The sequence below is a fragment of the Camelus bactrianus genome, chromosome X, assembly GCF_048773025.1.
Source record: "Camelus bactrianus isolate YW-2024 breed Bactrian camel chromosome X, ASM4877302v1, whole genome shotgun sequence".
Classification (NCBI taxonomy): Eukaryota; Metazoa; Chordata; class Mammalia; order Artiodactyla; family Camelidae; genus Camelus; species Camelus bactrianus.
The window spans coordinates 41576402-41604064 of record NC_133575.1 but is presented as its reverse complement, the minus strand read 5'-3'; the positions used below and the strand labels follow the sequence as shown (position 1 = coordinate 41604064).

At 39.5% G+C, this 27663-nt stretch overlaps 1 protein-coding gene across 7 annotated transcripts; it reads left to right on the top strand.

Moving 5' to 3' along the window:
- The first annotated feature begins 327 nt into the window (after positions 1-327).
- On the top strand, positions 328-27162 carry ITGB1BP2 (integrin subunit beta 1 binding protein 2). 7 transcript variants are annotated; one of them, XR_012504862.1, is made up of 14 exons: positions 328-485; positions 746-795; positions 888-944; positions 1022-1167; positions 1870-1964; positions 2066-2124; positions 2267-2337; positions 2457-2556; positions 2827-2940; positions 3187-3249; positions 6819-6857; positions 14818-22629; positions 26120-26221; positions 26938-27162. XR_012504862.1 is itself a non-coding variant. In XM_045509194.2 (12 exons), exons 1-12 carry the CDS (start codon positions 422-424, stop codon positions 14890-14892), a joined length of 933 nt encoding a protein of 310 aa, XP_045365150.1. In that variant the 5' UTR covers positions 328-421; the 3' UTR covers positions 14893-27162. The 7 variants fall into 7 exon arrangements, 3 of the variants coding, with proteins under 3 accessions (XP_045365150.1, XP_045365149.1, XP_010971901.1); XR_012504864.1 differs by adding an exon at positions 13429-13582 and having other exon boundaries at positions 14818-26221; XR_012504861.1 differs by having other exon boundaries at positions 14818-26221.
- Positions 27163-27663: the final 501 nt, after the last annotated feature.

Here is a 27663-nt window from a genome sequence, read left to right as displayed (position 1 = left end):
TGCTTTGAAAGAGGAAGAAAATGGGCTGGAGGAATAGGGGTACCCTCACCATGCTGGGAGGGGTCTCAAAATTGGTATTCATTTCTGAGCAGCTGCTGGTAGGTCAGAGGCTTGGAATTGGCATGGTAAATCTAAAACTGTCTCAGCAGTGGTTTGCTGACCTCACCCAAGTTCCAAGTCCTACTTTGCCTGATCCTTTTTTCTTGAGCCTCAGAGCTAAAATGTTCCTGAGCTCTTTCCTATTGGCTGGGGAGGCCAATTGAAGTTCCCTTGCCCATGTTAGGAGGTGTACGCCTCCTGAACTAAAGATAGAAACAGCTGGCCCTTCCAGGCAGCTAAAAAGCCTCCGGACTAAGAGGTGTTCCCCACTCGGCAGCCAGACTCCTTGAAATACCCTTTCAGTCATTCTACCAACGCCTCCATGTCTCTACTCTGTCATAACAAAGGCTGCGGGCAGCACTTTGACCCCAAAACCAACCTTCCTGGTGAGTAATCCTGACCTTGCCAAAGGGGCTCTGGGTGCTGGGGGAGTGGTAAGCTATGGGTAGTCTGTTAAGGAACAGAGAAAGAAATTTAGTGTACTTGCCCTAATTTAATTGGTCTAGGTGAGCTTCATTCTTTACTGGTTTTTTGTTTGTTTCTGGCATCATCCGGAAAAACCGTAAGCATATAAACCTGGGGAAGAGGTAAGTGATATTTGATATAGTTACCTTTCTTTCCTTGATCCTTCTACTGATATCCACAGATTCCTGTTGCCATCACCCCGGGGTCCCAATCTTCCATGATGCACTTAAGGTGAGAAATAGGCAAGGGTGGGGGATAGAAAGAGCATTTCCCCAAAGAAGCACACCCAGGAATCTAAGCTGAGCTGGGTCTCTTGTTATCAGGGTTGGTCCTGCTGCCGGAAGCGAACTGTAGATTTCTCTGAGTTCTTAAACATTAAGGTAAATTCTTTACTTCCTTAGATTCTGCCCCTAATAGAAAGATTCTATCCCTAATCCTCTCTCCTTGTCTGTACTAGGGCTGTACTGTAGGACCACACTGTCCTGAGAAGCTCTCTGAGGCCCCTCAACCTGAGGGCCCTGCCACAAGCAGCTCACTTCAGGAGCAAAACCCTCCGAATATGATTCCAAAGTCAGCAGAGACTTTGCGCCTGGAGAGGCCCAAGTAAAGAAGAGGAGATCCCTGGGTTTTTCCTACTTCATGGAGCTTCCTAGGAGTGATTAATGGGTCACTGAGGTTTGGGAACTAGGGACTAGAGATATGAGGAGACCCAAGTGTCAAGGTTTGGGGTACATTTTATGCCTTAAGGGAAATTTGTGTCTGGAAATTATGTCCTTTGCTCTAAGGTAGTATGGGGTGATGGGATAGATATTTTGAGTCAACAGTAGATAGCCCCTCACAAACATGTACTTAGCGATCATATGTGGGGGATTGTTGAGTATGACTTTTTTTTCTTTTTGGAAAAGAGCTTTAAAATAAGTTCTACATCAAGCAAAGGATATATTGGCAGCTAGGAGGCTGCAGAAAAGAGTGAGTTAATTTTGTGGAAATAGTAACAAGAAAAGTCATATGAGGTCTGCGATTAATTAGATGAAGAGGAAGAGGAAATGATGCAGTTCTGCAGAGAAATGTGATTAGATTTAGAGCAACTGAGTAAATGAGCAAGAGAAGCCCTGGGGAATTACCTGGGGTTCAAGGATTTGACATGTCCACAGGCAACAAAGGCAGTGGGGTTGCTAGCCATCTTCTCCAACCCTGCCCCGCTTTCACTAGACTTCTTTGATTCCATTGCCTCTGGTGGGAGTGTTGGAGCCGTTGATCACAGTTAGTGGGTCAGGACTAAATCAGACCACCCATACCCTCTAGGTCAGAGTTGCCTCCAAAACTGCTTCCACTAAATATATCCCAAGCCCTGGAAATGGCACTGGAACAGAAGGAATTAGACCAAGAACCCGGAGCAGGTGAGTGCTTAGTAGGACAGGCTTCACAGAGCGGAATTTAGTGAAAGTGGCAATAAGGTAGAGGAAATGAATAGGTTCCTAACTCTATTTCCTTTGCCCAGGACTTGACAGTAGCCTGATCCGGACTGGTGCCAGCTGCCAGAATCCAGGATGTGATGCTGTAAGTGAGAGTTTGTGGAGGACTCAAGCATATGACTGAGAGATGCTAAACCTGACAGATGACTGGGTATAGGTATGAGGCTGCGCGGGGTACATTTTTAAATGACCTGATTCTTTTCCTGATTCTCCTTTATCTGTCTTAGGTTTACCAAGGCCCAGAGAGTGATGCTACTCCATGTACCTACCACCCAGGAGCACCTCGATTCCATGAGGGGTGATGGAGGGGAGTGGGTGGGCTGTGAGACCGGTTTCTCCCAATGTTAATCATAAGATGGAAGTGGTGGCTTATGGGGAGGGGAAAGGATATTTAGATGAATTCTATTCCTACCTCAGGATGAAGTCTTGGAGCTGTTGTGGCATCCAGACCCTGGATTTCGGAGCATTCCTGGCACAGCCAGGATGCAGAGTTGGTAGACATGACTGGGGGAAGCACGTAAGTCCTGACTTTCCTGAACCCTTGATTCAAACCCAATTCCAGAAATAATTTCTCCTCCCTGTACCTCATGGCCAAGCTCTCTCTCTTTCCCTTCTTCGTGGACCAAATAAGAGTCTGCTCCTTATCCTTCACCAGCCCAGCGGTTTTGCAATTTGAGGCAGTGTTAATCTTTTGGAGACTCTCTGTCTCTTCTCCACATACACCGTGAGAACTCTTCTTGGGTTAAGAGTTCATTCTTACCACTCACATGTCACACCTTCTCTTTAGCTGCCAGCATCTTGCCGTCATGATTGGCACCAGACAGATTCCTTAGTAGTGGTGACTGTATATGGCCAGATTCCACTTCCTGCTTTCAACTGGGTGAAGGCCAGTCAAACTGAGGTGAGGAATGTCTGATGCTGGATGGGCAGCCAGTGGATTGGGTGATATTATAACCTTCCAGGCAGAGTTGGTGTAGGCAGTTAACATGTAGGCTCCATTATCGTGAGGGGAAGGTAGAGCTGTTAGGTCGGGGATATCTGGCTGACCTGTGGATGTAGGGATCACACCACTGGCCTGCTTCTCTGTCACAATGACTTGTTCTGACCTTCGGGGATTGTTACTACCCCTGTCATTCTTTTCTCTCAGCTTCACGTCCACATTGTCTTTGATGGTAACCGTGTGTTCCAAGAACAGATGAAGCTCTGGGGGGTAAGTGAAGATAAGGGGGCATAGGAAGGGGAGGCTGATGGGGTGAATAGGGGGTGTCTTGAGGGAAAGAGTGTAGTGGGAAAGTGGAGGTTTTCTCTTCATTTGCTTTGATGTTCTCTCCCTCTCTCTCTCTCTTTCTCCCTCTCCTCCCCCTCGCCTCTCCCCTTGCTTTCCTCTCTACCTTCCTATGATCTTATTCCTCCCCTATATTTTCCCCCACCTTACCTTTTAAAATTTTTCTCCCTGTCATTCATCACCACCTCACCCTGATCCCAATCGCTTGGATTTCCTCATTTTCTCTTCTGTGTTCCTCTATCTTTCCCTCCTCCTCAGGTCATAAACGTGGAGCAGAGCTCTGTCTCCTTGATGCCATCTCGGGTTGAAATCTCCCTGGTCAAGGCTGACCCAGGATCCTGGGCCCAGCTGGAGCACCCCGATGCACTGGCTGAGAAGGCTAAGGCAGGGGTTGGGTTAGAGATGGATGAGGAAGAATCTGAGGATTCAGATGATGATCTGAGCTGGACAGAGGAGGAGGAAGAGGAGGAAGTGATGGGGGAATAGTGACACCAGACAGTTAAGTGTCTAGATAGGCTCTCAGTGACTCCCTTAGGATCTCAGAGACCAGGATATGGTTGGCCCTGTGGTGTCATTGAGCAGCAGGAGGCAGAAGGAGGGGAGAACAAGTGTCCAAACCATGTTGTTTTTTCCCTTAAATAAATCTTGTATTCTGCAGTTTCACATAGTGTCGTTCTCTCACCTCACTATCCAAGACTATATCCACTCCCCCCAACTTCCGTGTGTGTTCAACACACATGGGTGAAAACAAGCACATGCACATTCAGTCTGTTCTTCACAACCACCAAGTATTTACTGAGTACTTACTGTGCGCCCAGTTATGTGTTAGGTGGTTTAGAGGTATCTGAGAAACAGGCTTATTCATTCCTCTCCAGAAAATTACAGTCTGGCTGACAAGTCAAGGCTATTCTCCATGAAATAATAATAAACATTATCAGGTAGTTTTACTGAATGCTACATTGTACAGTACAGTTTTTAAAAATGGTAGGAGTTGAGAGAATGGAGTGATTAATGTGGACTGTAGTAGAAAGGGAAAGCTCCGTGGAAGAAGTACATTTTTTACAGCTTTACTGAGATACAATACACATCCCATACAATTCACCCATTCAAAGCATAAAATTCAGTGTTTTTTTTTTCAGTATACTCAGACTTAATGCAACCACAATCAATTTTAGAATGTTTTCATCACTCCAGAAAGAAACCCTGTACCCATTATGAGTCACTTCATAATTTCACCCCAAATTCATAGCTCTAGGCAACCACTCATCTATCTTCTGCCTCCATGGAATCATACAATACGTGGTTGATTATGACAGGCATCTTTCACTTAGGATAATATTTTCAAGGTTCATCCATGTTATAACATGTACCAGTACTTCATTCCATTTTTTGGCCAAATAATATTTCACTGTGTGGATATACCACATTTTGTTTATCTCTTCATCAGTTGAGGTACATTTGGGTCATTTCCACTTTTTCGCTATTATGAATAATGCTCCTATGAACATTCATGTTCCAGTTTTTACGTTGACATGTTTTCATTTCTCTTGGATATATACCTAGGAGTGTAATTTCTGGGTCAGGTGGTAACTTTTAACCTTTTGACTGACTGCCAGTATGTTTTCCAAAGAGGCTGCACCATTTTACATTCCCACCAGCAGTGTAAGAGGGTTCCAATTTCTCCACATCCTGGATAACACTTGTTGTTTGTCTTTTTTTTTTTTTTTTTTTTTTTGTCGCCATCTAGCAGGTGTGAAGTGGAATCTCACTGTGGTTTTAATTTGCTTTTCCCTAATGGCTTATGATGCTGAGCATCTTGACAAGTGCTTATGGGACATTTGTGTATTTTATTTGGAGAAATATCTATTCAGATCCTTTGCACATTTGTTAATTGGGTTGTTTTTCTTTTTACTGAGTTGTAAAAGGTTGTTTTTTAAAAAATGTATTCTGGAGACAACTCTCTTTTCAGATATATGATTTACAAATATTTTCTCCCATTCTGTGTGTTGTCTTTCCACTTCCTTGATGGTGTCCTTTGATACACAAAAGTTTTTCATTTTTATGAAGTCTAATTTATCTGTTTTTCCTTTGGTTGCTTGTGTTTTTGATGTCATATCCCAGAAACCATTGCCTAATGTCATGAAACCATGCCAAGATCATGAAAATTTACTCCTATGTTTTCTACTAAGAGTTTTACAGTTTCAAAGACCTTACATTTAGGTCTTTGATCCTTCTTGAGTTAGTTTTTGTATGTGGTATGAAGTAGGGGTCCAACTTTATTTACATTTTGCATATGGATATCCAATTGTCTCAGCACCATTTGTGGAAAAGACTATTCTGTCCCCATTGAATTGCCTTGGCACCCTAGTTGAAAATCAATTAACCATAACTGTGAGGGTTAAGAAATGCATTTTGAATGGAAATTTGAAGAATGAGACATTTGGATAGGTATGGAAGAGTAGAGGGAGCCAAGCTTGGGTAGGAAGGTGTTTTATTTTACTTTTTGTGTTTTGTTTTAAATTTCAAAAACAATACATTGTCACTGTAAAAGACTCAGTGAAGAAGTAAATGCTTCTCTTCAGAATCTCTCCAAGCTTAGTCCTTTTGCTGCTTGTAACCACTGCTAACATATCAGAGGGTATGTTTAGGGGAGGGAACAAAAAAGTTAAGTGGAGTGTGGTTGGATTGGGAGGAGCTTAAAATTCTAGATCAAGGATTTAAAAGAGAGTTTAAAAGGCACAATAAACCATTTCTTTTTTTAAATTTTATTTTAGTGAGTTATAGTCAGTTTACAATGTTGTGTCAATTTCTAGACCTTTTCTTTTTAACTGTAGATTCTTAATCAGAGGAGTGATGTCTCTTTTTTGAGTCTCCCTTGAGTCAGATTTACTCCCTCAACAGGGTGGCCAAGAACCTGGGAGATTCAACCTCCAAGAAACATCAAACTAGGAAGCTCACCAAGCCTCAGATGGTCTTAAGTATTTTTCATAGCCCCCTCTCCTCCCAGGTCAGATTCAAGGAACATAAGGTTTCACTGGGAGCTAGGAGTGAAATGAGGGTGGGAGAGTGGACATGGGCAGCAAAGATGAGGGATCACAGCATAGCATAGCTAAGGATTTGGAGATTGAGGTAAGATAAGGGGATATTAGGGAATGCATCCAAAGGTATGACCTCCACCTTGCAGAGAAGTTTGATCAGAGGTAAAGGGATTTCCTGGACCTCCAGGATATTCAACAATTCTGGATCAGCTCTCTGCTCTCATTCTGTGGATTTGAAGAGCAAATCAAGTTTCCCCCTTGAACCAAACCCTTCAGATCCTTTCTAATCCTGGCAACAGCTTACTTTTAATGTCATTTTTCCACGGGTGAGTTAACATCAATAGGGGCTTTGGAGGACATTTTTTTTAAATGTAGAAGTGTAAAATGTATATAGGAGAGTGCATAAAGTGCACTAATTTTAAATGTCCAAATTTTTTTCTATCTTATCAAAATCAGGGGACCAGCAACTACTCAGAATTCCTGGAGAGGATGGAGGTGAGGAATCAAAAAGTTCAAGTAACGCTTGTTGGATATAAACTTGGTATAGAAAACTTCAAATTTGCAGCATTAGTAAAGTAATGTGCTAGTTCATTTTACATAGCCCAAAGTCCAGAATGTAAGAAAGTTTCAAACAGGTGTATAACATTATTAACGACAACAATAACAATAATCACAGCTACCACTTCTGATACAAACTAACCTGCCAGTCACTATGCTAAATGCTTTGCATGTATTATCTCATTTAATCCCCCACTTCCCACCATCAAATCTACATATTTGTTCACAATAGCACAAATCCTCTCCCTACCTCCTTTTGTACTTCTCATTTCTTTCCACTGTGCTTTGTATCCCATCCCTTCACACCTTCCCAGAAACCTTATACTATTTTTTTAACTTTTTTTTTATTGAGTAATAGTCATTTTACAATGTTGTGTCGAATTCCAGTGTAGAGCACAATTTTTCAGTTATGCATGAACATACATATATTCATTGTCACTTTGTTTTTTCACTGAGAGCTACCATAAGATCTTGTATATATTTCCCTGTGCTATACAGTATAATCTTGTTTATCTATTCTACATTTTGAACTCCCAGTCTGTCCCTTCCCACCCCCCCACCCCCTTTGGCAACCACAAGTTTGTATTCTATGTTTATGAGTCTGTTTTATACTATTAATTATCCTTTCTCTTTCCTGCTTGTTCAACCTTTCCCTCTCATTGGGTATTTTCATTGACATTTAAACATGCTCCAGTTTCTCCAATCTTAAAAAAACAATTTCTCTTGACTTCACATCCCTCTCCAGCTACTATTTAACTCCCTACTTACCTTTATAACCAAATTTCTTGAAATAACCCCTCTTTTTCCATTTCCTTCTTCCTACTCCGTTCACAGCATACTTCAATCTGACTTCCAACCCCCTCAATCTGTGGTGGTAAGGTCTCCATTGGCCACCAAGTCACTAAATCCAATGGATACTTTTAGTCCTCATCTCACTTGATCTCTCAAACAAAATTTGACATTCGTGATGGTTTCTTTCTTGAACTACATTTCCTACATTGGCTTCTATGACTCACCACTCCTCTTGGTTGTCTTCCTACTTCTCTGACCATTCCTTTCAGTCTACTTTACAGGCTCCTCCTCTTCTACCTGGCATTCCAGTGATGAAGTTCCTCAGGACTCAGTCTAGGCTTGGTCTCCATGTATATAACTCCCTTCTAGACACTTTCAGTTAGGCCCATGACGTCAAATACCACCTACATGCAATGACTCACACATTTTTATCTCTAGGCCATATCTTTCCTTTGAGGTCCAGATCTGTGTATTATAATAATAATAGCTAATGCAGATTTAGAACAGTGTCTGGCATATAGTGAGTACTATATAAGTGTTTGCTATTATTAGTACCACTACTACTGCTCTTTCTCTTCACCAAAAGCTTGCACCTCAGCCTATTGGGAAGGTTGGGGTGTTTTTGTTTTTGTTTTCCCTCAGAGAAGAAGGGAAAAAATCCCATCTCTAATATTCACTTTTTTATTTCAGTAAGAAAATAGGATTTTCTTGACTGTCAGGTTTGCTACTCTATAAAGTGATAACATATTTACCATACCATTGCATCAACTTCAGGATTAAGGAAAATTGTATTCACCTGCTGAGGGAGTAAAGTATCATGTATAGAATGCCACTGTGCAGGGCACTTCTACCCACATTATTTTACTTAATCCACACACCTGCTCTGTGAGGTAGGCATTATTATCCCAAATTCTTATAGATGAGGAAACCAAGGCTTAGAGAAAGAAATAGCTTGCTTGAGGTCACACAGCTACTGATTAGAACCTCAGTCGTTGTCCTAGAGCCATCTGAGAAGATCCAAAACCTAAGGACCCAACTGGGATCTTAGAAGAGGAGCTTGATACCACACCCCTCTAGCCCAGCAGAGTCTCTTTGAAAAGCCTGCCTGGGAACCAGCGAGGCCCTTGGTTGATCAGTGATATCTCACATTGATTTAATGCTTTTCCAAACCACTTTTAGTCTCTGATCACCTCATCCCTAACCTCAGCGGGATCTCTAGAGGTACTTTACCTCTCACTTCATCCAGATCAGTAATTATCTCCCAGTTACACCAGATTCAGTGTTACTGACTCTGGGACCCCTGCCTTTCTGCTCCTGAAGTCCCAGAACACTGCCAGAGGGAGAACCAAGCAGACCAATATAAATTCACACTGTCCAATTTCAACTTGGCCCTTGCAGCTGCTCAGCAACCCTTCTATTTGTCTCATACATTCCCTGGCACACTCCCCATGGAGGCTGTTCCAGACCTTCCTCTTCTCAAATTCCAGCTCCTCCTGTTCCACTCCTTCAGACTAGTACACGCACTTTCATCAGATGCTTGACAATTCAACAACATTTTAAAAAACTGTTTAATGGAGAATTTAAAACATGTACAAAAGTAGACAGAATAGTATAATGAATCCCCATTTACCAAACACTCAGCTTCAACTTGTATTGGTTCTTAGACACTCCTGTTTCATCTATTTCCTCCACCCCATAATATTTGGGAGCAAATCCCAGATACGACATCATTCCATACCTAAATATTTCAGTATATATCTTTAAAAGGTAAGGGTTCTTTTTAAAAAAGCATAATTGTAATACCATTAGCACAAATAAAATAAAGCAATATTTCCTTAATATCATCAAATACCAAGTCAGTATTTAAATTTCCAATACTTTCAAAAATGTCAGAAGAATTTTTTACAGCTTTTTTGTTTGAATTAGTATCCAAATAAAGTCCACACATTGTGATTGGTGGATATGTATTATATATCACTTTTAAACTGAAAGTTGCCCCTCGTCTTTTTTTTTATCCTTACAATTATTTGTTGAGGAAGTTGGGTTGTTTTTCAGTAGAGTTTCACAGTCTGGATTTTGCCAATTACATCTCTGTTGTATAGATTAACATGTTTCGTTGACCTCTGTTTGTTGTATGTATTGGTAAGACCAATAATGTCTGTACAATGCATACTCTATATTCATTGACCTATTTTCGGTGTTGTGGGGAAATTGTCCATGTGATCAAAGAAGTGGAAGCTGTCTGGCCCGGAGAGTGACTCAGGAAGGAGCTAGGACCTCTTTAGCAGGACTGAAACAGATGGTTGGGGTCAAAGCTCAATAAATAGTAACGGAGGTCCAGGCAAGAGAGGATGGGTGAGGGGCCATGTAGTGTCAGATTTCTACTCTGCTGGTATGTAGAGCAGGACAGTCAGGGAAGCAATGATCAGGCTGAAGTCAGAACTAGAAAAGGAGAGGAAGCACTTGAGGCGGCAGCTGGGATTATTTCTCAGGGGATTACTCTACTTGCTATACCCTATTTTCTAAATATATCTTATTCATTTCCACCTCTGTGCCTTTGCCCAGAATGTTTCCTCTGCTTGGAATATCATCTCCATTCTCTCCATTTATCAAAATCCTACATATCATTAATGACCAGTGCAAGTTCCCTCTTTTCCATATTTTTGCTGGTAGAGTCATAAAATATCTCTGAAAGGATAAATAAGAGATCAAGAACGTTGATTGTTTTCCCAGGAAGGGAATTGGACGGCTAGACAGGGTTGAAAGGGAGAAAGATATTATTGATTTGTTGCAGGAGGGACAGTTAATCTGATGAAAGTATCTAATGTGAAATCTGTGGAAGTAGAGGCAGGGAGATTGGAATTTGTGGTTTGGGGAAAAAGAGGAAGGTCTGGAACAGCCTCCAGGGGGAGAGTGCCAGGGAATGTATGAGACAAATAGAAGGGTTGCTGAGCAGCTGCAAGGGCCAAGTTGAAATTGGACAGTGTGAATTTATATTGGTCTGCTTGGTTCTCCCTCTGGCAGTGTTCTGGGACTTCAGGAGCAGAAAGGCAGGGGTCCCAGAGTCAGTAACACTGAATCTGGTGTAACTGGGAGATAATTACTGATCTGGATGAAGTGAGAGGTAAAGTACCTCTAGAGATCCCGCTGAGGTTAGGGATGAGGTGATCAGAGACTAAAAGTGGTTTGGAAAAGCATTAAATCAATGTGAGATATCACTGATCAACCAAGGGCCTCGCTGGTTCCCAGGCAGGCTTTTCAAAGAGACTCTGCTGGGCTAGAGGGGTGTGGTATCAAGCTCCTCTTCTAAGATCCCAGTTGGGTCCTTAGGTTTTGGATCTTCTCAGATGGCTCTAGGACAGCTCTTAGCAATGACTGACGTTTAAACAGGTGGAATTCATCACCGAAACTAGAACTTCTGCAAGATACATGGTGGGAAGGGGAATAAAAAAATTAAACTACTCTTTATTAAACCTTTACTATGATCTAAGCACTGTAATAAAATATGTGTATACATACACATATTTTCTGATCTATATTTCTATATTATATGTACATATATCTCAAATGAGGATATATATTTTCACTTAATTCTCACAACAGTGTATTAAAGGATTATTTTTTTTAATAGATGAGGAAACTGAGCTTCAGGGAGGTTACATAGTTTTCCCTAGGTCACACAGCTGTCAGGTGTCAGAGCTGGGACTCAAATCCAGATTTAACTACAAAGCCTGTGCTCTCTGATGTCCAGCGATACTTTCTAGCAAACACCTCCCTCCATTAAATCGATCTTCTTTTGCCAATAACATCTATTAATAAAATTATGGATGCATTCTCACCAAAAAAAATTATACACCGAATTGAAAGCTTTTTGTGAGTAAGAAGTTAATTGACTAAGGTGGAAGAGATAGAGACTTGGAGGCAGCGCACCCAATTGAAGAGAATTGCAGTGGGCCAGGGGAGAAAGATGAGACCCCAGACTAAGTGGGTGTGGGTTAATAAGAATGGAGGAGAGAATAATAGGTTTAAGAGATATGTCTTAGTCAGTTCAGGCTGCTGTGAGCAAAGTACCATAGGCTGGGTGGCTTATAAACAACAGAAATTTATTTCTCACAGTTCTAGAGGCTGGAAGTCTGAGATCAGGGTGCCAGCAGAGTCAAGTTCTGGCAAGGGACCTCTACCAGGTGGAGAGCAGAGAGAGGAAGCACAAACTCTCTCATGACTCTTATAAGGGCACTAATCCCATTCGTGACCTCATCCAATCCTAATTACCTTCCCAAAGCCCCACCTCCTAATACCATCACATGGGGGGATGGCATTTCGATGTATGAATTTTAGGGGTACACAAACATTCAGTCCATAACAAAGGTAGGAGTAAAAATAATGTGGCCATTGCTGGTCTTCTGTGTTCCTTAAACTTAAGCAGTTCACTCCTTCCTCAGTGCCTGTGTACTGTCTGCTCCCCCTGCCAGGAATAGTCTTCCTCCAGGTCTTTGAGTAGCTGGCTCTTTTTTGTCATTCACGTCTCAGCTCAAATATCACCACTCATGATATGGAAACAATTCACAATCTCAAAAATTCATCAATAAAGGGAGAGAAGCAAGCACTTATCCTGCCTTTCCTAGATAAACTAGGTAACGAAATAGTAGATTAGGGGATATGTCTTTTTCCAAAACTAGTACAATGAATAAAAAGAAATAAAGGTAGAATATCACCATTTTGCAATCCACAATAAATAGATAGAGGTAGTAAGCATCAACAGCTTCTCAGATTATAAACAGACATCAGACATTATGTCTATCCTATAGTCATACAAAAGGGATGGAGCCTGAGTTTGATCTAGCCTTTGGGTCCAGCTGCCAATTGCAGGAAATACAGACATAGAAACTGTACGATGCCTATGCAATTAGCAAAATGCAGAGTGAGCAACTTCACAGGTCAAACTTGAGTTCTTCCATAAACAATTCACCTCTCAGAGAGGCCTTTCTTGACCATCTTCTCCAAATTGGCACGTAACTATCCAAGTTACTATCATATTACCCTGTTTGATTTTCTCCAAAGCCCTTTCATCAACTGAGGTTTCCTTACATGAGAAGCAATATAGCATAACAGTTAAGAGGACAAACTATACCATCAGGCTGCCTGGGTTCAAATCTTGACTACTTACTAACTCTCTGACCTTAAACTACTCAGGAGGTATGGACTTCAGTTTCCCCAACTACAGAATAGGATTAATAATGCCTGTATCATGGGGTCATTGGGAGTATTAAATGAATTAACATATCTAAAGAATTTATCACAGTGCCTGGCACAGGATAAGCATTATAAATGCTAACAACATTATTGTGTAATTATTTTTTACTTGTATGTTATTTCTCTTTCACTAGCATATAGGTCTTCCTGCACTATTCCCAGCACCTAAAACTGCCTAGCACATATATAATATACACTCAATAAGTGTTTGTTGAATGAAGGGCCTGAATTTGGGTGGCAAAGAAAGACAGGAAAGAGACATGTAAGATATTATTTAAAAAGAATAAAAAAACCTTGGACTTGATTTTTTTTCTTCTAACAGGGGAGGGAAGGGTATAAGATAACCACTCCAAGGCTTCAAGCTTAAGTAACAGGTAGAAGGCTAGTGCTTTTAACAGAAATAGGAAAACCAGGAACTAGAACTAAAATTATTTGAATATTCTCATAGTGAACTTTATTTTAGGTATGAGTTTGAAATGACGGCAAAGCATACAAATGGAAATGCTGGCAGGCAGTTAATTGTCAGTGCAAAACTGGAGTTCATGAGACAAGTCGGCACTGAAGATAGATTTGAGTATTATCTGCATCAATCTGACACTTAAACATTCAACTTATTGGTATGATTTTCCTTCATCTTTAAGAAATAAAAAAACTTGCAGAAGTGAATGAAATGGAAAATACAATCTTTTGAACCCTTAAATTTGTTCTTCAGAGAAAGTCACTGTTAGCTGTTTGGTGTGTATCCTTACAAACGTTTTCTATGCATTTACAAACAGAGATAAGCATATAACATGTAGAGACACTAAGTTTGAGCAGATACCTACATACATATGGAGAAGTTTGTTTTTTTCTTTTTGGCCAACTTGGAATCATTCTATAATATTTTTCTATAACTTACTTAATCATTAAGCATATGACTTTACTGAAGATAAAGTCCTTGAAGATATTTCCATGTCAATGTATATAGATCTCTGACGTTCTTTCTTGTGCTGCATAGTACTTTATTGTATGGATATGCCATGATTTATTTAGCTATTTCCTTATTGGTGGGCAGTTAGGTTGTTTCCAATTTTCTGTTATTACAAATTATGCAGCAATGAAAATCATTGTACATGTATCTTTGAATATTTGTGCTAATATTTCTTGAGGATAGATTCCTAGAAGTGGGATTGCTGGGAAGAAGGTATATACATCCTTATACATCTAAAATGTTAATAGATATTGCTCAATTTCCCGCCACAAAGGCTGTTTCAATTTTACATGGCCACCCAACAGGGTATGAGGTACCAGTTTCCCCAATACACTCATCAATACTTTATGTTATCAATTAAAAAATAATTTTTACCAACCAGATGTGCAAATAATGGTATCTCATTTTTATCTTGTATTTCCTCTGGTTACAGGAAAGGGTAAGCATATTTTTACTTAATACAGTGGTCCCCCTTATCCATGGTTTCACTGTCCACGGTTTCAGTTTCCCTTTGTCCAGCTTATCCATGCTGTATACACTACCCCCCCCATTAGTCACTAGTAGCTATCCTGGAGGTTATCAGACCAACTGTCTCAGTGTCGCAGTGCTCGTGTCCAAGTAAGCCTTTTGCTTAATAATGGCCCCAAAGTGCAAGAGTAGATGCTGACAATTCAGATATTTTCTTACTGTGCCTAATTTATAAGTTAAACTTTATCATAGATATGTATGTATAGGAAAAAAGCATAGTATATATATATATAGGGTTTGTTTGGTACTATCCGTGATTTCAGGCATCCACTAGGGGTCTCGGAAAATATTCCCTGCGGATAAGGGGTGATGACTATATTCATGTACAGAATTTCAATTAAACTCTGTTTTCAGCCCCATTTGTCATGCCGATCTTCTGCTGTGCCTGGTGTCTTGGATCTTGGAGCCTTTCCATGGTTTTATTGGTAAAATGTCACCTTCTCATCTGTATCCTTCTCTGTACTATACCAAAATTTCTTCCCAACTACTATTTCAGTTACCATGTCTCAAATGGCTTTCCTGCATCTAGAGAACCCCCAGAACTTTTTGTCCTTTGGGGTTTGTACATATTTTATATATTATTTTAGTATACTTTTAGTAGTGCCTCAGAAGGGATTTGAAATGCTATGTTTGTCATATACTAAATTCTCTCTGTTCAGTTCTATTGATATATTTATCTATTCTTGAAACATATCACAGCTTTATTTAATAAATTGATAATCTATTAAATAAGTCTTCCTTCATTTCTATCTTTTAAGTTTTTTGGCTCTTTTTATATGTCCTTCCAGGTGAACTTCAGAACCAATTTATTTAGTACTCCTACCCTTTCCTCCCAAATCCTAATGAGATTATTATAGGAATTTATACTTATTTGAACATTTGTTTTCAATTATGAATCTTCTTATTCAGAAATATTGTACATCTATCCATTTGTCAAATCTTCATACTTACAGTCTTCAGTAGTGTTTTGTAATTTTATTCATGTAAATATTTTGTATGGTTCTTGTTAGGTTTATTCCTATAATTTGTTTTCACTGCTGTGAATGGGACTTTTTTCTCCCGTTCTGTGTTCTAATTGGATACTGTTTTTATAGAGAGAAGTTACTAATTTAAAAATTAAACTCTTTTTCTGTTTAACTTTAATAGTATCTCAGTTCATTCTCTTAGACTGTCTGTATATCATATATAAACAAGGGCATTTTATGACTCTTCCTTTACAACATTTATAACTTTCATTTTCTTTTGTCTTAATGTTTTGACTAGAACCTGCAGGGCAATGTTCAGTAACAGTTGTGTAATCAGGTGAATATTCTTGTTTTTGTTCTGACTTTAAGGTGAATGCCACTAGTATTTCTCTACTGAGTATGATGATTGCAGTTTTTTTCTATATTCTTTATCGAGTTATAAAATTCTCCTGTCCCTAGCCTACTGAGAAAATATCTTTAAGGTATACAAGCACAGGATAAAAAATTCAAATAGTGCCAAAGGTTATGTGAGAGTTGCCCATTTGTATTCCCCAGTTTTGTAGTTCCCTTACTGAGAGGCAATTCCTAGTAGCAATTTTTACGTGAACTACCAGGGATAAATCAATGCAAATATAAGCATATGTGTGAATATGTTATTTTTATACAAATAGTGGCATACTATAAACACAATTCTAAATCCTGATTTTTTTTGTTGATAGATCAGCTTTCAGTCATTTCTTTATAGGTAATCAATCTGTCTTTTCTTTTGGGTTTTTTCCCCCTGCTTTCATTATAGAAAATTTCAAACATACAAGAGTAAAGAAAACAGTATACTGAATTCCCACGTACCTGTCACCTAGTTTCAGTGATTATTAACTCATGGCCAATCTTGTTTCATCTATATTCCACTAATCCCTGCTCCCCTACCCACAATCAAGTTTATTCTGAAGCAAATATCGGACATTGTGTTATTTTATCTCATCCATAACTATTTTGGTATATATCTCTAAAACATAAGGACTTTTCATAGCATTACAACAAAACTACCACCTCTAAATAATTAACAATTCTTTAATATCATCAAATGTACAGTCATTGTTCAAATTTTCCTGATTGTCTCATAAGTGTGTGTTTATTTTTAGTTTGTTTGAATCGGTATCCAAATACAGATTAGAGGGGAGGGTATAGCTCAGTGATATACAGCATGGTTAGCATGCGCAAGGTCCTGGGTTCTATCCTCAGTACCTCCCTTCAAACAAACAAACAAACAAACCTAATTATCTCCCCACTAAAACAAAAACAAAAAACCAAACAATAAATAAATAAATAAAACATTAAAAAATACTGACTATACACTGCAATTGGTTGATATGTTCCTTAAATCTATTAATCTATAGGTGCCCCTTCCTTCTCTCCCTTTTTTATCCTCCCATAGGATTTATTTGTTGAAAAAACGGAATGGTTTTCCTATAGCACTTTACATAAAATGGATTTTAGTAATTGCATCCCTGTGGTGGTTTTCCCCTATTCCTTGTATTTCCTGAATATTGATTAAGTCTAGATGCTTGATTAGATTTAGGTTTTTCTCCTCTATTGTTGGGGGGCAAGAATATGTGATACGTAATGTTGTATACTTCTATAAGTAGACACAGAGTATCTTGGTCTTTTTAAGATCTTCTCTTTGATGTTCTGAAGTTTAATTACAATGTGTCTGGGTGGGGATTTCTTTCTTTGTTTTCTTTTTCCTGTTTGGGATTCCTGAGTTTTGAAGACTGACATTTTTCATCAGTTCTCAGCTATTATTCTTCAAATACTGCTGCTCCACTGTTTTCTCTGTTCTTTGCCTGAACTCTAATTAGATACCACCTGTAAACATGAGGCTTTTAAAACTTAGGCTGTAGGCCACCAGGGACCAGATGACTTCAGAGCAAAAGTCTGCTCCAGCAATTACCCAGTAGAGTTTTAGTTACTCATTGTTTCTTCTGCTTTCTGCCAGTGCACCATATATGTGGGTACGGATAAAGATATGTATGTATCTCCACACATACTTAAAATATATCTTGACATTCACTCTGTATCAGTATATAACCCACTTCATTTCTTTTTTTTTTTTCATTGATTGAAGTATAACATAGTAAAATGTACAAATATGAAGTATACATTTTTACATATGTATACATCTGTAAAACCAACCCCTAGGGCAAAATACAGAACATTTCCAGCACTGCAGAGGCTAGCTCCATGAGCCCCCTCTCAGTCATTATCCACTCCCAAGATTAACCACTTTCTGACTTCTATGGTCATAGATTAGTTTTGCCTGTGTTTGAATTTCATATAAATGGAATCATACAGAGTTTGTACTCTTTGCTTCCGACTTTCATTCAACATTGTCTGTGAGCTTCATCTATGTTGAATATATCAGTAGTTTGTTCTTTTTCCTTGCTGTGTAGAATTCTACTTTCTTAAAATTAACTTCCATTTTATGGATATATCATAATGTAGTTAATAAATCCTCTATTGATAGATATTTAAATGGTTTTTAGTCTTTTGTTACTACAACACTACTGCAGTGCATATGTTTATTCATGCATCTTTGCCAATATGTATATGAGCAGGATAACTCCTAGATGTGTAAGTGCTAGGAGAAATATGTGTATTATTAATTTTAATAGATTTTGCCAAATTGCCTTCCAAAGAGGATGTATTAATTTATAAACCCACCAACAGTATACATGAGGGTCTGTTTCCCAACATCCTTGCCAACTATTAACAATTTTTAAAAACTAAGGTATAGTTGATTCACAATATTATATTAGTTTCAGGTGTATAACATAGTGATTCAAAATTTTTATAGATTATAACTCCATTTAAAGTTGTAAAATATTGGCTATATTTCCTGTGTTTTACAATATATTCTTGTACTTATTTATTTTTAACTTAATTTATTGATTAATTAATTAATTTTTATTGAAGTACAGACAATTACAATGTGTCTATCTCTGGTGTATAGCACAACATCCCAGTCATGCATATACATACATATATTCGTTTTCATATTTTTTCCATTTAAAGTTGTTATAAGATATTGAACATAGTTCTCTGTGCTATACAAAAGAAACTTTAAAAAAATTATTTTTATATACAGTGGCTAACATTTGTAAATCTCAAACTGCCAAATTTATCCCCTCCCACCCTCTTTCCCCAGTAACCATAAGATTGTTTACTAAGTTTGCGAGTCTGTTTCTGTTTTGTAGATGAGTTCATAGTGTCCCTTTTTTTTTTTTTTTAAAGATACCATATATGGGTGATATGTGGTATTTTTTTTTTCTCTTTCTGGCTTACTTCACTCAGAATGATGATCTCTAGGTCCATCCATGTTGCTGCAAATGGCATTGTACTTATTTATTTTATACATAGTAGTTTATACCTCTTAATCCCCTCCCCCTTCCCCATTCCCTCTCCCCATTGGTAACCACTAGTTTGTTCTCTGTATCTGTGAGTCTTTTTATGTTTTTTAAAAATATTCATTCTTTTGTTATTTTTTTTAGATTCCACATGTAAGTGATAACATACAGTATTTGTCTTTCTCTGACTTATTTCACTAAGCATAATACCCTCCAAGTCCCTCCTTGTTGTTGCAAATGGCAAAATTTCATTCTTTTTTATGCATGAGCAGTATTCCATTGTATATATATATATATATGTATGTGTATATATATATATATATATATATATATATATATATATATATATATACACACCCCATATCTTCTTTATCCATTCATTTGTTGATGGACACTTAGCTTGCTTCTATATCTTCACTATTGTAAATAATGCTGCTATAAATATAGCATATATCTTTTCAAATTGGTGTTTTAATTTTCTTTGGATCATATGGTAGTTAAGTATTTTTAGTTTTTTGAGGCATTTCCATACTGTTTTCCACAGTGGCTGCACCAATTTACATTCCCACCAACAGCGAGGGTTCCCTTTTCTCCATATCCTCACCAACACTTGTTATTTGTTGTCTCTTTGATGTTAGCCATTCTGACAGGTAAGAGGTGATATCTCATTGTGGTTTTGATTTGCATTTCTCTGATGATTAGCAGTGTAGAGCATCTGTTAACTATCTGTATGTCCTCTTTGGAAAAATGTCTATTCAGGTCTTCTGCCCATTTTGGATCAGGTTTGTGAGTTTTTTTGATATTGAGTTGTATGGGTTGTTTATATATTTTGGATATTAACCTCTTATTGGTCATGTCACTTGCAAATATTTTTTCCCATTCAGTAGGTTGTCTTTTTGTTTTGTCAATGGTTTCCTTTGCTGTGCAAAAGCTTTTAAGTTTAATTAGGTCCCATTTGTTTATTTTTGCTTTTATTTCCTTTGCCTTTGGTGAAAGGTCCAAAAAATATTGCTATGATTTATCTCCAAGAATGTTCTGCCTATGTTCTAGGAGTTTCATGGTTTCTGGTCTTACATTTAGGTATTTAATCCATTTTGCATTTTTTATATGATGTTAGAGAATGTTCTAATTTCATTCTTTTACATGTAGCTGTCCAGTTTTTCCAGCACCACTTACTGAACAGACAGTCTTTTCTCCATTGTATATTTTTGTCTCTTTTGTCATAGATTAGTTGACCATAAGTGCGTGAGTTTATTTCTGGGCTCTCTATTTTGTTCCACTGACCTATGTGTCTGCTTTTGTGCCAGTACCATACTGTTTTGATTACTGTAGCAGCTTTGTACTGAAGTCAGGGAGTGTGATTCCTCCAGTTCTGATCTTCTTTTGTAAGACTGTTCTGGCTGTTCAGGGTCTTTTGTGTTTCCATACAAATTTTAAAATTATTTGTTCTAGTTCTGTGAAAAATACCATGGGTATTTTGATAGGGATTGCATTAAATCTGTATATTGCCTTGAGTAATATGGCCATTTTAACTATTAATTCTTCCAGTCCATGAACACAGTATATCTTTCCACCTATATGTGTCATCTTTGATTACTTTCATCAGTGTCTTTTAGTTTTCTGAGTACATGTCTTTTACCACCTTAGTTAGATTTATTCCTAGGTATTTTATTCTTTGTGATTCAATATAAATGAGATTGTTTCCTTAATTTCTTTTTCTGATCATCCATTGTTAGTGTATAGAAATGCAACAGTTTTCTGTGTATTAATTTTGTATCCTACAAGTCCCACAGGAGTGAGAGCTCTAAGCCCCACGTCAGGCTCTCCAGCTCAGGTCCTGGCATTGAGAAGAGAAGGAGACCTCAGGACATCTGGTTTTGAAGGCCGGGGAGCTTGGCTCTGAGAGCCCCACGGGACTGGGGGAAACGGAGACTCCATTCACTTGAGAAGCATACACAGAAACTCATGTGCACCATGTCCAAGGGCAGAGGCCGTGTTTTCATAGGAACCTGGCCAGACCTGCCTGCTGGATTCAGAGGGTCTCCTGGGGATGTGGAAGGACGGCTGTGGCTCACTCAGGGGACATAAAAGCTGGTGGCGGACATTCCAAGTGTGTCCATCTACATGAGCTTTCCTGGAGGCTGACACCTTGATTGGATCATTAGCACCAAGACCTAGCCCCACCCAAGAGCCTGTAGGGAAGCCTCAGGCCAAACAACATACAGGGTGGGAACACAGCCACAGCCATCAGCAGACTTCCTAAGCCACAAAGGCCTCTAGACACAGCTCTACCCACCAGAGGTCCAGGACCAAGCTTCACCCAACAGTGGGCAGGCACTGGCTCCTCCTGCCAGGAAACCCACATAAGCCTCTAGTCCAGCCTCATCCACCAGGGGCAGATACTAGAAATAAGAAAACAGCAATCCCAAAGCCTGTGGAAGGAATCCACAAACACATAGAAAGATAGATGATATGAGGCACCAAAGGAATATCTGCCAGGCCAATGCACAAGATAAAATCCCAGAAGAATAAATAAATGATAAGAAGATAGGCAATTATCTAAGAAAGAGTTTAAAGTAATGATGGCCAAGATGTTCAGAGAACTCAAGAAGAGTATAGATACACAGAGCGAAGTTGTTAGCAAAGAGTAGGAAAATATAAAGAACACCCAAACAAAGTTGAAGAATAAAATTACTGAAATGAATAACACACTAGAAGGAAGCAAGAATAGATTAAGAGGCAGAAGAATGGATCAGTCAGCTAGAAGACAAATTGGTGGATATCACTCTTGCAGAACAGAAAAAAAAAGAAAAAAGAATGAAAAGAAATGAGGGTAGCTTAAGAGAACTCTGGGACAACATGAAGTGCTCTAATATTTGCATTAATTATGGGGCTCCCAGAAAGAGAAGAGAGAGAGAAAGGACCTGAGAAAAATTTTGGAGAGATAATAACCGAAAACTTCCCCAAATTGGGAAAGGAAACAGTCACCCAAGTCTAGGAAGCACACAGAGTACCACACAGAATCAACCCAAAGAGGAACACACCAAGGTACATAGTCATCAAATTTACAACAATTAAGGATAAAGAGAAAATATTAAAATCAGCAAGAGAAAAGCAACGAATAACATACAAGGGAACTCCCATAAGGTTATCAGCTGATTTTTCAGCAGAAACTCTACAGGCCAGAAGGGAGTGGCACGATATATTTAAAGTGATGCAAGGGGGAAACTTACAACCAAGAATACTCTATCCAGCAAGGCTCTCATTCAGACTTGATGGAGATATCAAAAGCTTCACAGATAAACAAAAGCTAAAAGATTTCAGCACCACCAAACCAGCTTTACAACAAATGTTAAAGGACCTTCTCTAGTCATCAAAGCATAAGAAAAGAGAAAAAAAGAAGAAAGAAAAAAAAAGAGAGAGACCTACAAAAGATTGCTTTGGCTGTTCAGGGTCTTTTGTGGTTCCTTATAAATTTGGGAATTGTTCTAGTTCTGTGAGGAATGCCGTGAGTATTTTGATGGGGGTTGTGTTGGATCTGTGGATTGCTTTGGGTAGTGTGGCCATTTTGATAGTGTTGATTCTTCTACTCCAAGAGCACAAGAAATCTTTCCATTTTTTTGTGTCATTTCGGTTTTCAGAGTATAAGTAACCTCCTTGGTTAAGTTTATTTCTAGGTGTTTTGTTGTTTTTGATGTAATGGAAATGTCTCTGCCAGTTATAAAATTCTGGTTTTTGAAGTGAAAAAAAAAGTGAATGAAGAGCTGCAAATGGCAAAATATCCTTCTTTTTTATGGGTGAGTTTTATTCATATATTTATTTATTTATTTATTTATTTATTTATTTATTTATTTATTTATTTATTTATATATATACATAAACACACACACATACATATATACACACATACACACACACACACACACATATATACATACACACACACACACACACACACACTGCATCTCCATTATCTATTCAACTATTGATGTGCACTTAGGATGCTTCCATATCTTGGCAATTACAAATAACGTTGCTGTTAATAGCAAGGTATATGTATCTTTTTGAGTTAATTCTTATTTTGCGGTTGGCTTTATTCCTTTGATAACTATGTAACTTTAAAAAGCTAAAGCCCTAAACATTCTTAGAAACAATGAACAGTACATATATGTAAATTTAAAAATATATGTGCAGTTGTGCTCGCTTCGTCAGCACATATACTAAAAAATATATGTACAGTAAAAAAAAAAGATTTATCAAGCCATGAAAGACATAGAAGAAACTTAAAAACACATATTACTAAATGAAAGAAGCCAGTATGAAAAGGCTACAAACTGTATAATTCCAACCAAATGACATTCCGGAAAAGGCACAGCTACAGAAACAATAAAAAGATTGTCGTTTCCAGGGGTTTGGGGAGATGGAGTGAGGGAGGAATGAATAGATAGATTTTTAGGGCAGTGAAATTACTCTGTATGATACTATAGTGGTGGCTACATGTCATTATGCATTTGTCAAAACCCATAGAATGTACAACATCAAGAGTGAACCCTAATGTAAACTATGGACTTTGGTTGATAATAATGTGCCCATCTTGGTTCATCGATTGTACGAAATATGCCACACTGATGAGGGTCATTGAGGGTAGGGGAGTATATACATGTGGGTGGGGAGGGCTGTGTGGGAACTCTGTATTTTCTGCTCAATTCTGCTATAAACCTGAAACTGCTCTAAAAAAATAAAGTCTATTAAAAAATTCTAACTTCTCATTCTGTTCATCTATTTTTATCCTGAATTCTTTGATCACTTTTATGATCATTACCCTGAACTCTTTATTGGGTAGATTGCCTATCTCCACTTCACTTAGTTCTTCTGAGGTTTTATCTTGTTCCTTCATTTGGAACATGTTCCCCTGTCACCACATTTTGCCTACTTTGCTATTTTTATTCCTGTATATCTGGTAGGTTGGTTATGTTTCCCGACCTTAGAGAAGTGGCCTTTTGTAGGAGATGTCCTATGCATCCCAGCAGTGCATTTCCCTCTGGTCATCAGAACTATATGCTCTAGGGGGTGCCCTCTGTATGGGCTGCGTGGGCTCTTCTGTTGTGGTGGGCTGACTACTGTGGGCAATCTGGTAGGCATGGCTGGCTCCTGGTCTGTCTGAGTGTCAGGCCCTGTATTTTGTGAAGGCTACTGTCTGGTTGGCAAGGGCAGGTCATGAGATCCTGGCTGAGGGACCCAGAGGAGTCCCAGACTAGTCCTGGCTCACTGATGAGCAGAGCCAGTTTCTAGGGTATGTGGTTGCAGCACTGGGGTTTCTGGATCTAGTGTCAGCCTGCTGGTGGATGGGCCTGGTTCCTGACATGGCTGTCTGCAGGTTCCTGGGTGTCACAATGCTGGTGCTGGCCCACTGGTGAGTAGGGCTGGATCCTGGAATGGCTGGCTGAGGAATCCAAGGCATCTCACAGTTGGTGTTGGCCTGCTGGTAGGTGTGGCTAGGGCCCAGGGCTAGTGCCAAATCACTGCTGTGTAGAGCAGGGTCCTGGTGTCTCTAGCTTAGGGTCTTATGGGTCCTGAAACTGGTATCAGCCCACTGGTGTGTGCAGCTGGATCCTGGGGCCACTGGCTGAAGAGCCTAAGGTCCCAGAGCTGGAGTTGGCCAGCTGGTGGGCAAAGCCAGGGTCCCAGAGGTTATCAGGGCTGCTCTCTGCCTGCTGGTCTTTTGGCTGGGTCCTGATATGGCAGGCTCTGGGGCTACAGTGGTCCTGGGACTAGTGTCTGACCACTAGTTGGATGGGTTAGGAGTCCAGGAGATCTTGCCACTGGTGCCCACCCACTCACAGGTGAAGCTGGGTTCTGGGGCCAGTGCCGGCCCACTGGTGGGCAGAGCCAGGTCCTGGGGCCTCTGGCTGCAGGGCCAGGGGTCCCAGATCTGGTGTCACACCACTGGTGGATGGGGCCAGTTCTTGACATGGCTGCAGGGTCTGGGGTGTCCTGAAGCTTGTGTCAGCCTGATGATTGGGGCTGGATCCTGGAGCAGCTGGCTGAGGGCCTCAAGGTGTCTCAGAGCTGGTGTTGGCTTGCTGGTGGGTGAAGTCATGGCCCATTGGGTCCTGTGGCTAGTGCTAGCCTACTGGTGCGTGGGCTGGGTCTTTCCATGACAGACTGTAGGGTTGCAGTGGTCCCGGGGCTGGTACCTGTCCATTGTGGGGCAGAGATGGGTCCTGGGGTTTCTGGCTGCAGGGCCCTGGGGGTTCCAGGTCGAGCGCATGCATACTGGTGTGTGGGGCTAGGTCCTGGGTCCTCTGTGAACAGGGCCATTTCCCAGGGTGGCTGTGGGCTCAGGGGGTCTTAAGATAGCCTACCTGCTGATGGGTGGGGCTGTGTACCTGTCTGGTTAGTTGCTTGGCTTGAAGCATCCCAGTATGAGTGCCTGTAGGCTGGTGGGCAGGGGCAGGGCAGGGTACCAAGGCTAACAAGCTAGAGGGTGGATCCCAAAATGGCACTTGCCAGCACCAGTATTTGTGTCCCCAGGGTGAGCTCCAATTGCCTCCTGCTTCTCTGGGAGACTCTCCAAGATCAGCAGGTGGGTCTGACCCAGGCTCCTTTCAAATCACTGCTTCAGCCCTGGGTCCTGGAATGTGTTAGATTTTGTGTGCTCCCTTTAAGAGTGGAGTCTCTATTTCCCACAGCCCTGTGGCTCTCCTGAAAGTAAGCCCCACTGGCCTTCAAAGCCTCAGATTCTGAGGGATCATCTTCCTGATGCTGGGCCCTCAGGTTGGGGAACTTGATGTGGGGCTGAGACCCATCATGCCTTGGGGAGAATTTCTGCAGTTGTAATTATTCTCCTATGTGTGAGGTATGGGTCTTGACTACACTGTGACTCTGCCCCTCCCACTCATCTCGTTGTGGTTCCTTCTTTATTTCTTTAGTTGTAGAAGATCTTTTCTGTTAGATTCTGATCTTTCTCATCAATAGTTGCTCTGTAAATAGTTGTTATATTGGTGTGCCTGTGAGAGGTGAGTTCAGAGTCTTCCTACTCTGCCATCTTGACCAAAAAAAAAATCTATTAACAAATGTTTTTATCTTTGACAATCTGACAGGTAAAATATAGAAACTTATAAGTATATATTTTTTAACTTAAAATACATGCATATGATAAAAAAAAAACCAATGTGGGCATTATAAAAGGATATACAATTAAAGTTATATATTACCCCTATTCCCTAGTTCCCTTGGTTCCCTTTCCAGAGACCTCCCACTGTCAGTTTCCTGTTTATCTTCCAGGTATATTCCATGCAAATCATGCATATGCAAGTATAAATGGCCGTATATGTGTGTGTGCACAAGTGTTTGGAAATTTATCTGGTCTGGTTTATTGATAAAAATGTAAGTTTATTTTTCTTTTTTCACTTAAGATACATCATATCTATACGTCCATCTCCTCTCTCTTTTTTCACAAATGGTAGCAGGCTATTCACTCTACTTTTTTCACTTAATGTATCTTTCAGATTGTGTATATCAATAAATTTACAGCTGCCTTATTCTTTTGTATAGCTATATCATAATTTATTCAACCAGTGCCAGGCATTTTGGTTGTTTCCAATATCCTGTTATTACAATCTCCTACAACATACTTATTTGTATACATGTGTCAGTATATTTTTAGGATACAATCCTAGAAGTATGGTTGCTGGATCAAAGTATATAGTGGTTGATGTTATTCCCTGCCCAACATCCGTTTCATAGCTTCCCCATTGTTTAGCAGTCATAAAGTTTGAAGGGGTGGAATTGATCTTACCCAAAGCTTCTGGAGGGGGTGCACTACCCATGTAACCCAATCAGGGCAAGTCCTCCCCTCCACCACCATGCTTCAGTGATTGGTTCAGGCAACACAGGCGTCAGCCAATCAATGCATACCATGGTCTTGTCAAGGGGAACGTTCGGGAATGCACCAGTGATCCAGTTCAAGTTAATTAAATGTTAGAGAATATTTGTTGAAGTTTTGGGGGGAAGAAGGTTTTTACTGTTTTGTTTTTCTTTATTTTTGTTCTTTGCTCTTCTGAGAGAGAACAAAAGCCAGCTTTGTCTCTTCTTTTGGACAGTATGGGGTAGCTGACACGAAGACGTCAAGTGATGAAGCCCATTTGCTACCAAGAAGGGAGTCACATTTACAATGGAGCTTACACTTTAGAAGACTGAACTGACCGATGGAAGGAAATTAGGTCCTTGCTGATATTGCTGATTCACAGAATCAAACCAATTTCCAAGCCCACTCATCCCCTTGAATTTGCAGTTATTTGAACCAATAAATCCTTTTTATTGTTTAAGCCTGTTGGAGTTGGGTTTTCTGTTACTTACCAATAAAAAGGCATATGAACTTTAAACATTTTTTGATAAGTTGCCTTACAAAAGATATACCAATTTACAATCCAACAACAAAATATGAGAATGAATGTTTCTCCACAGCCTTGCCTAAACAATATATTATCAAACTTTCTGATATTGCCATTTTGTAGGATAAGAGTAATATCTTAACACAATCTTTTTCTTATGAGTAAGGTTAAGCTTTCTAATATACTTAAAAGTCACATATATTTCCTTTTGTGTGTGTGTGTGTGTGTGTGTATGGCTCATGTCCTTTGCCTAGTTGTCTATTTCTAATTCTCTTTTCTTACCGCTTTGTGAAAGCTTTTTGTATCCTAAGAAAATCAGGTCTTTGTCATATGGGTTGAAATATATTTTCTAAATTTCTCCTTTAGCCTTTGATTTTCTTTTTGCATGTTTTATGGCAAAATATATATAACATAATATTTACTATTTTAGAGTGT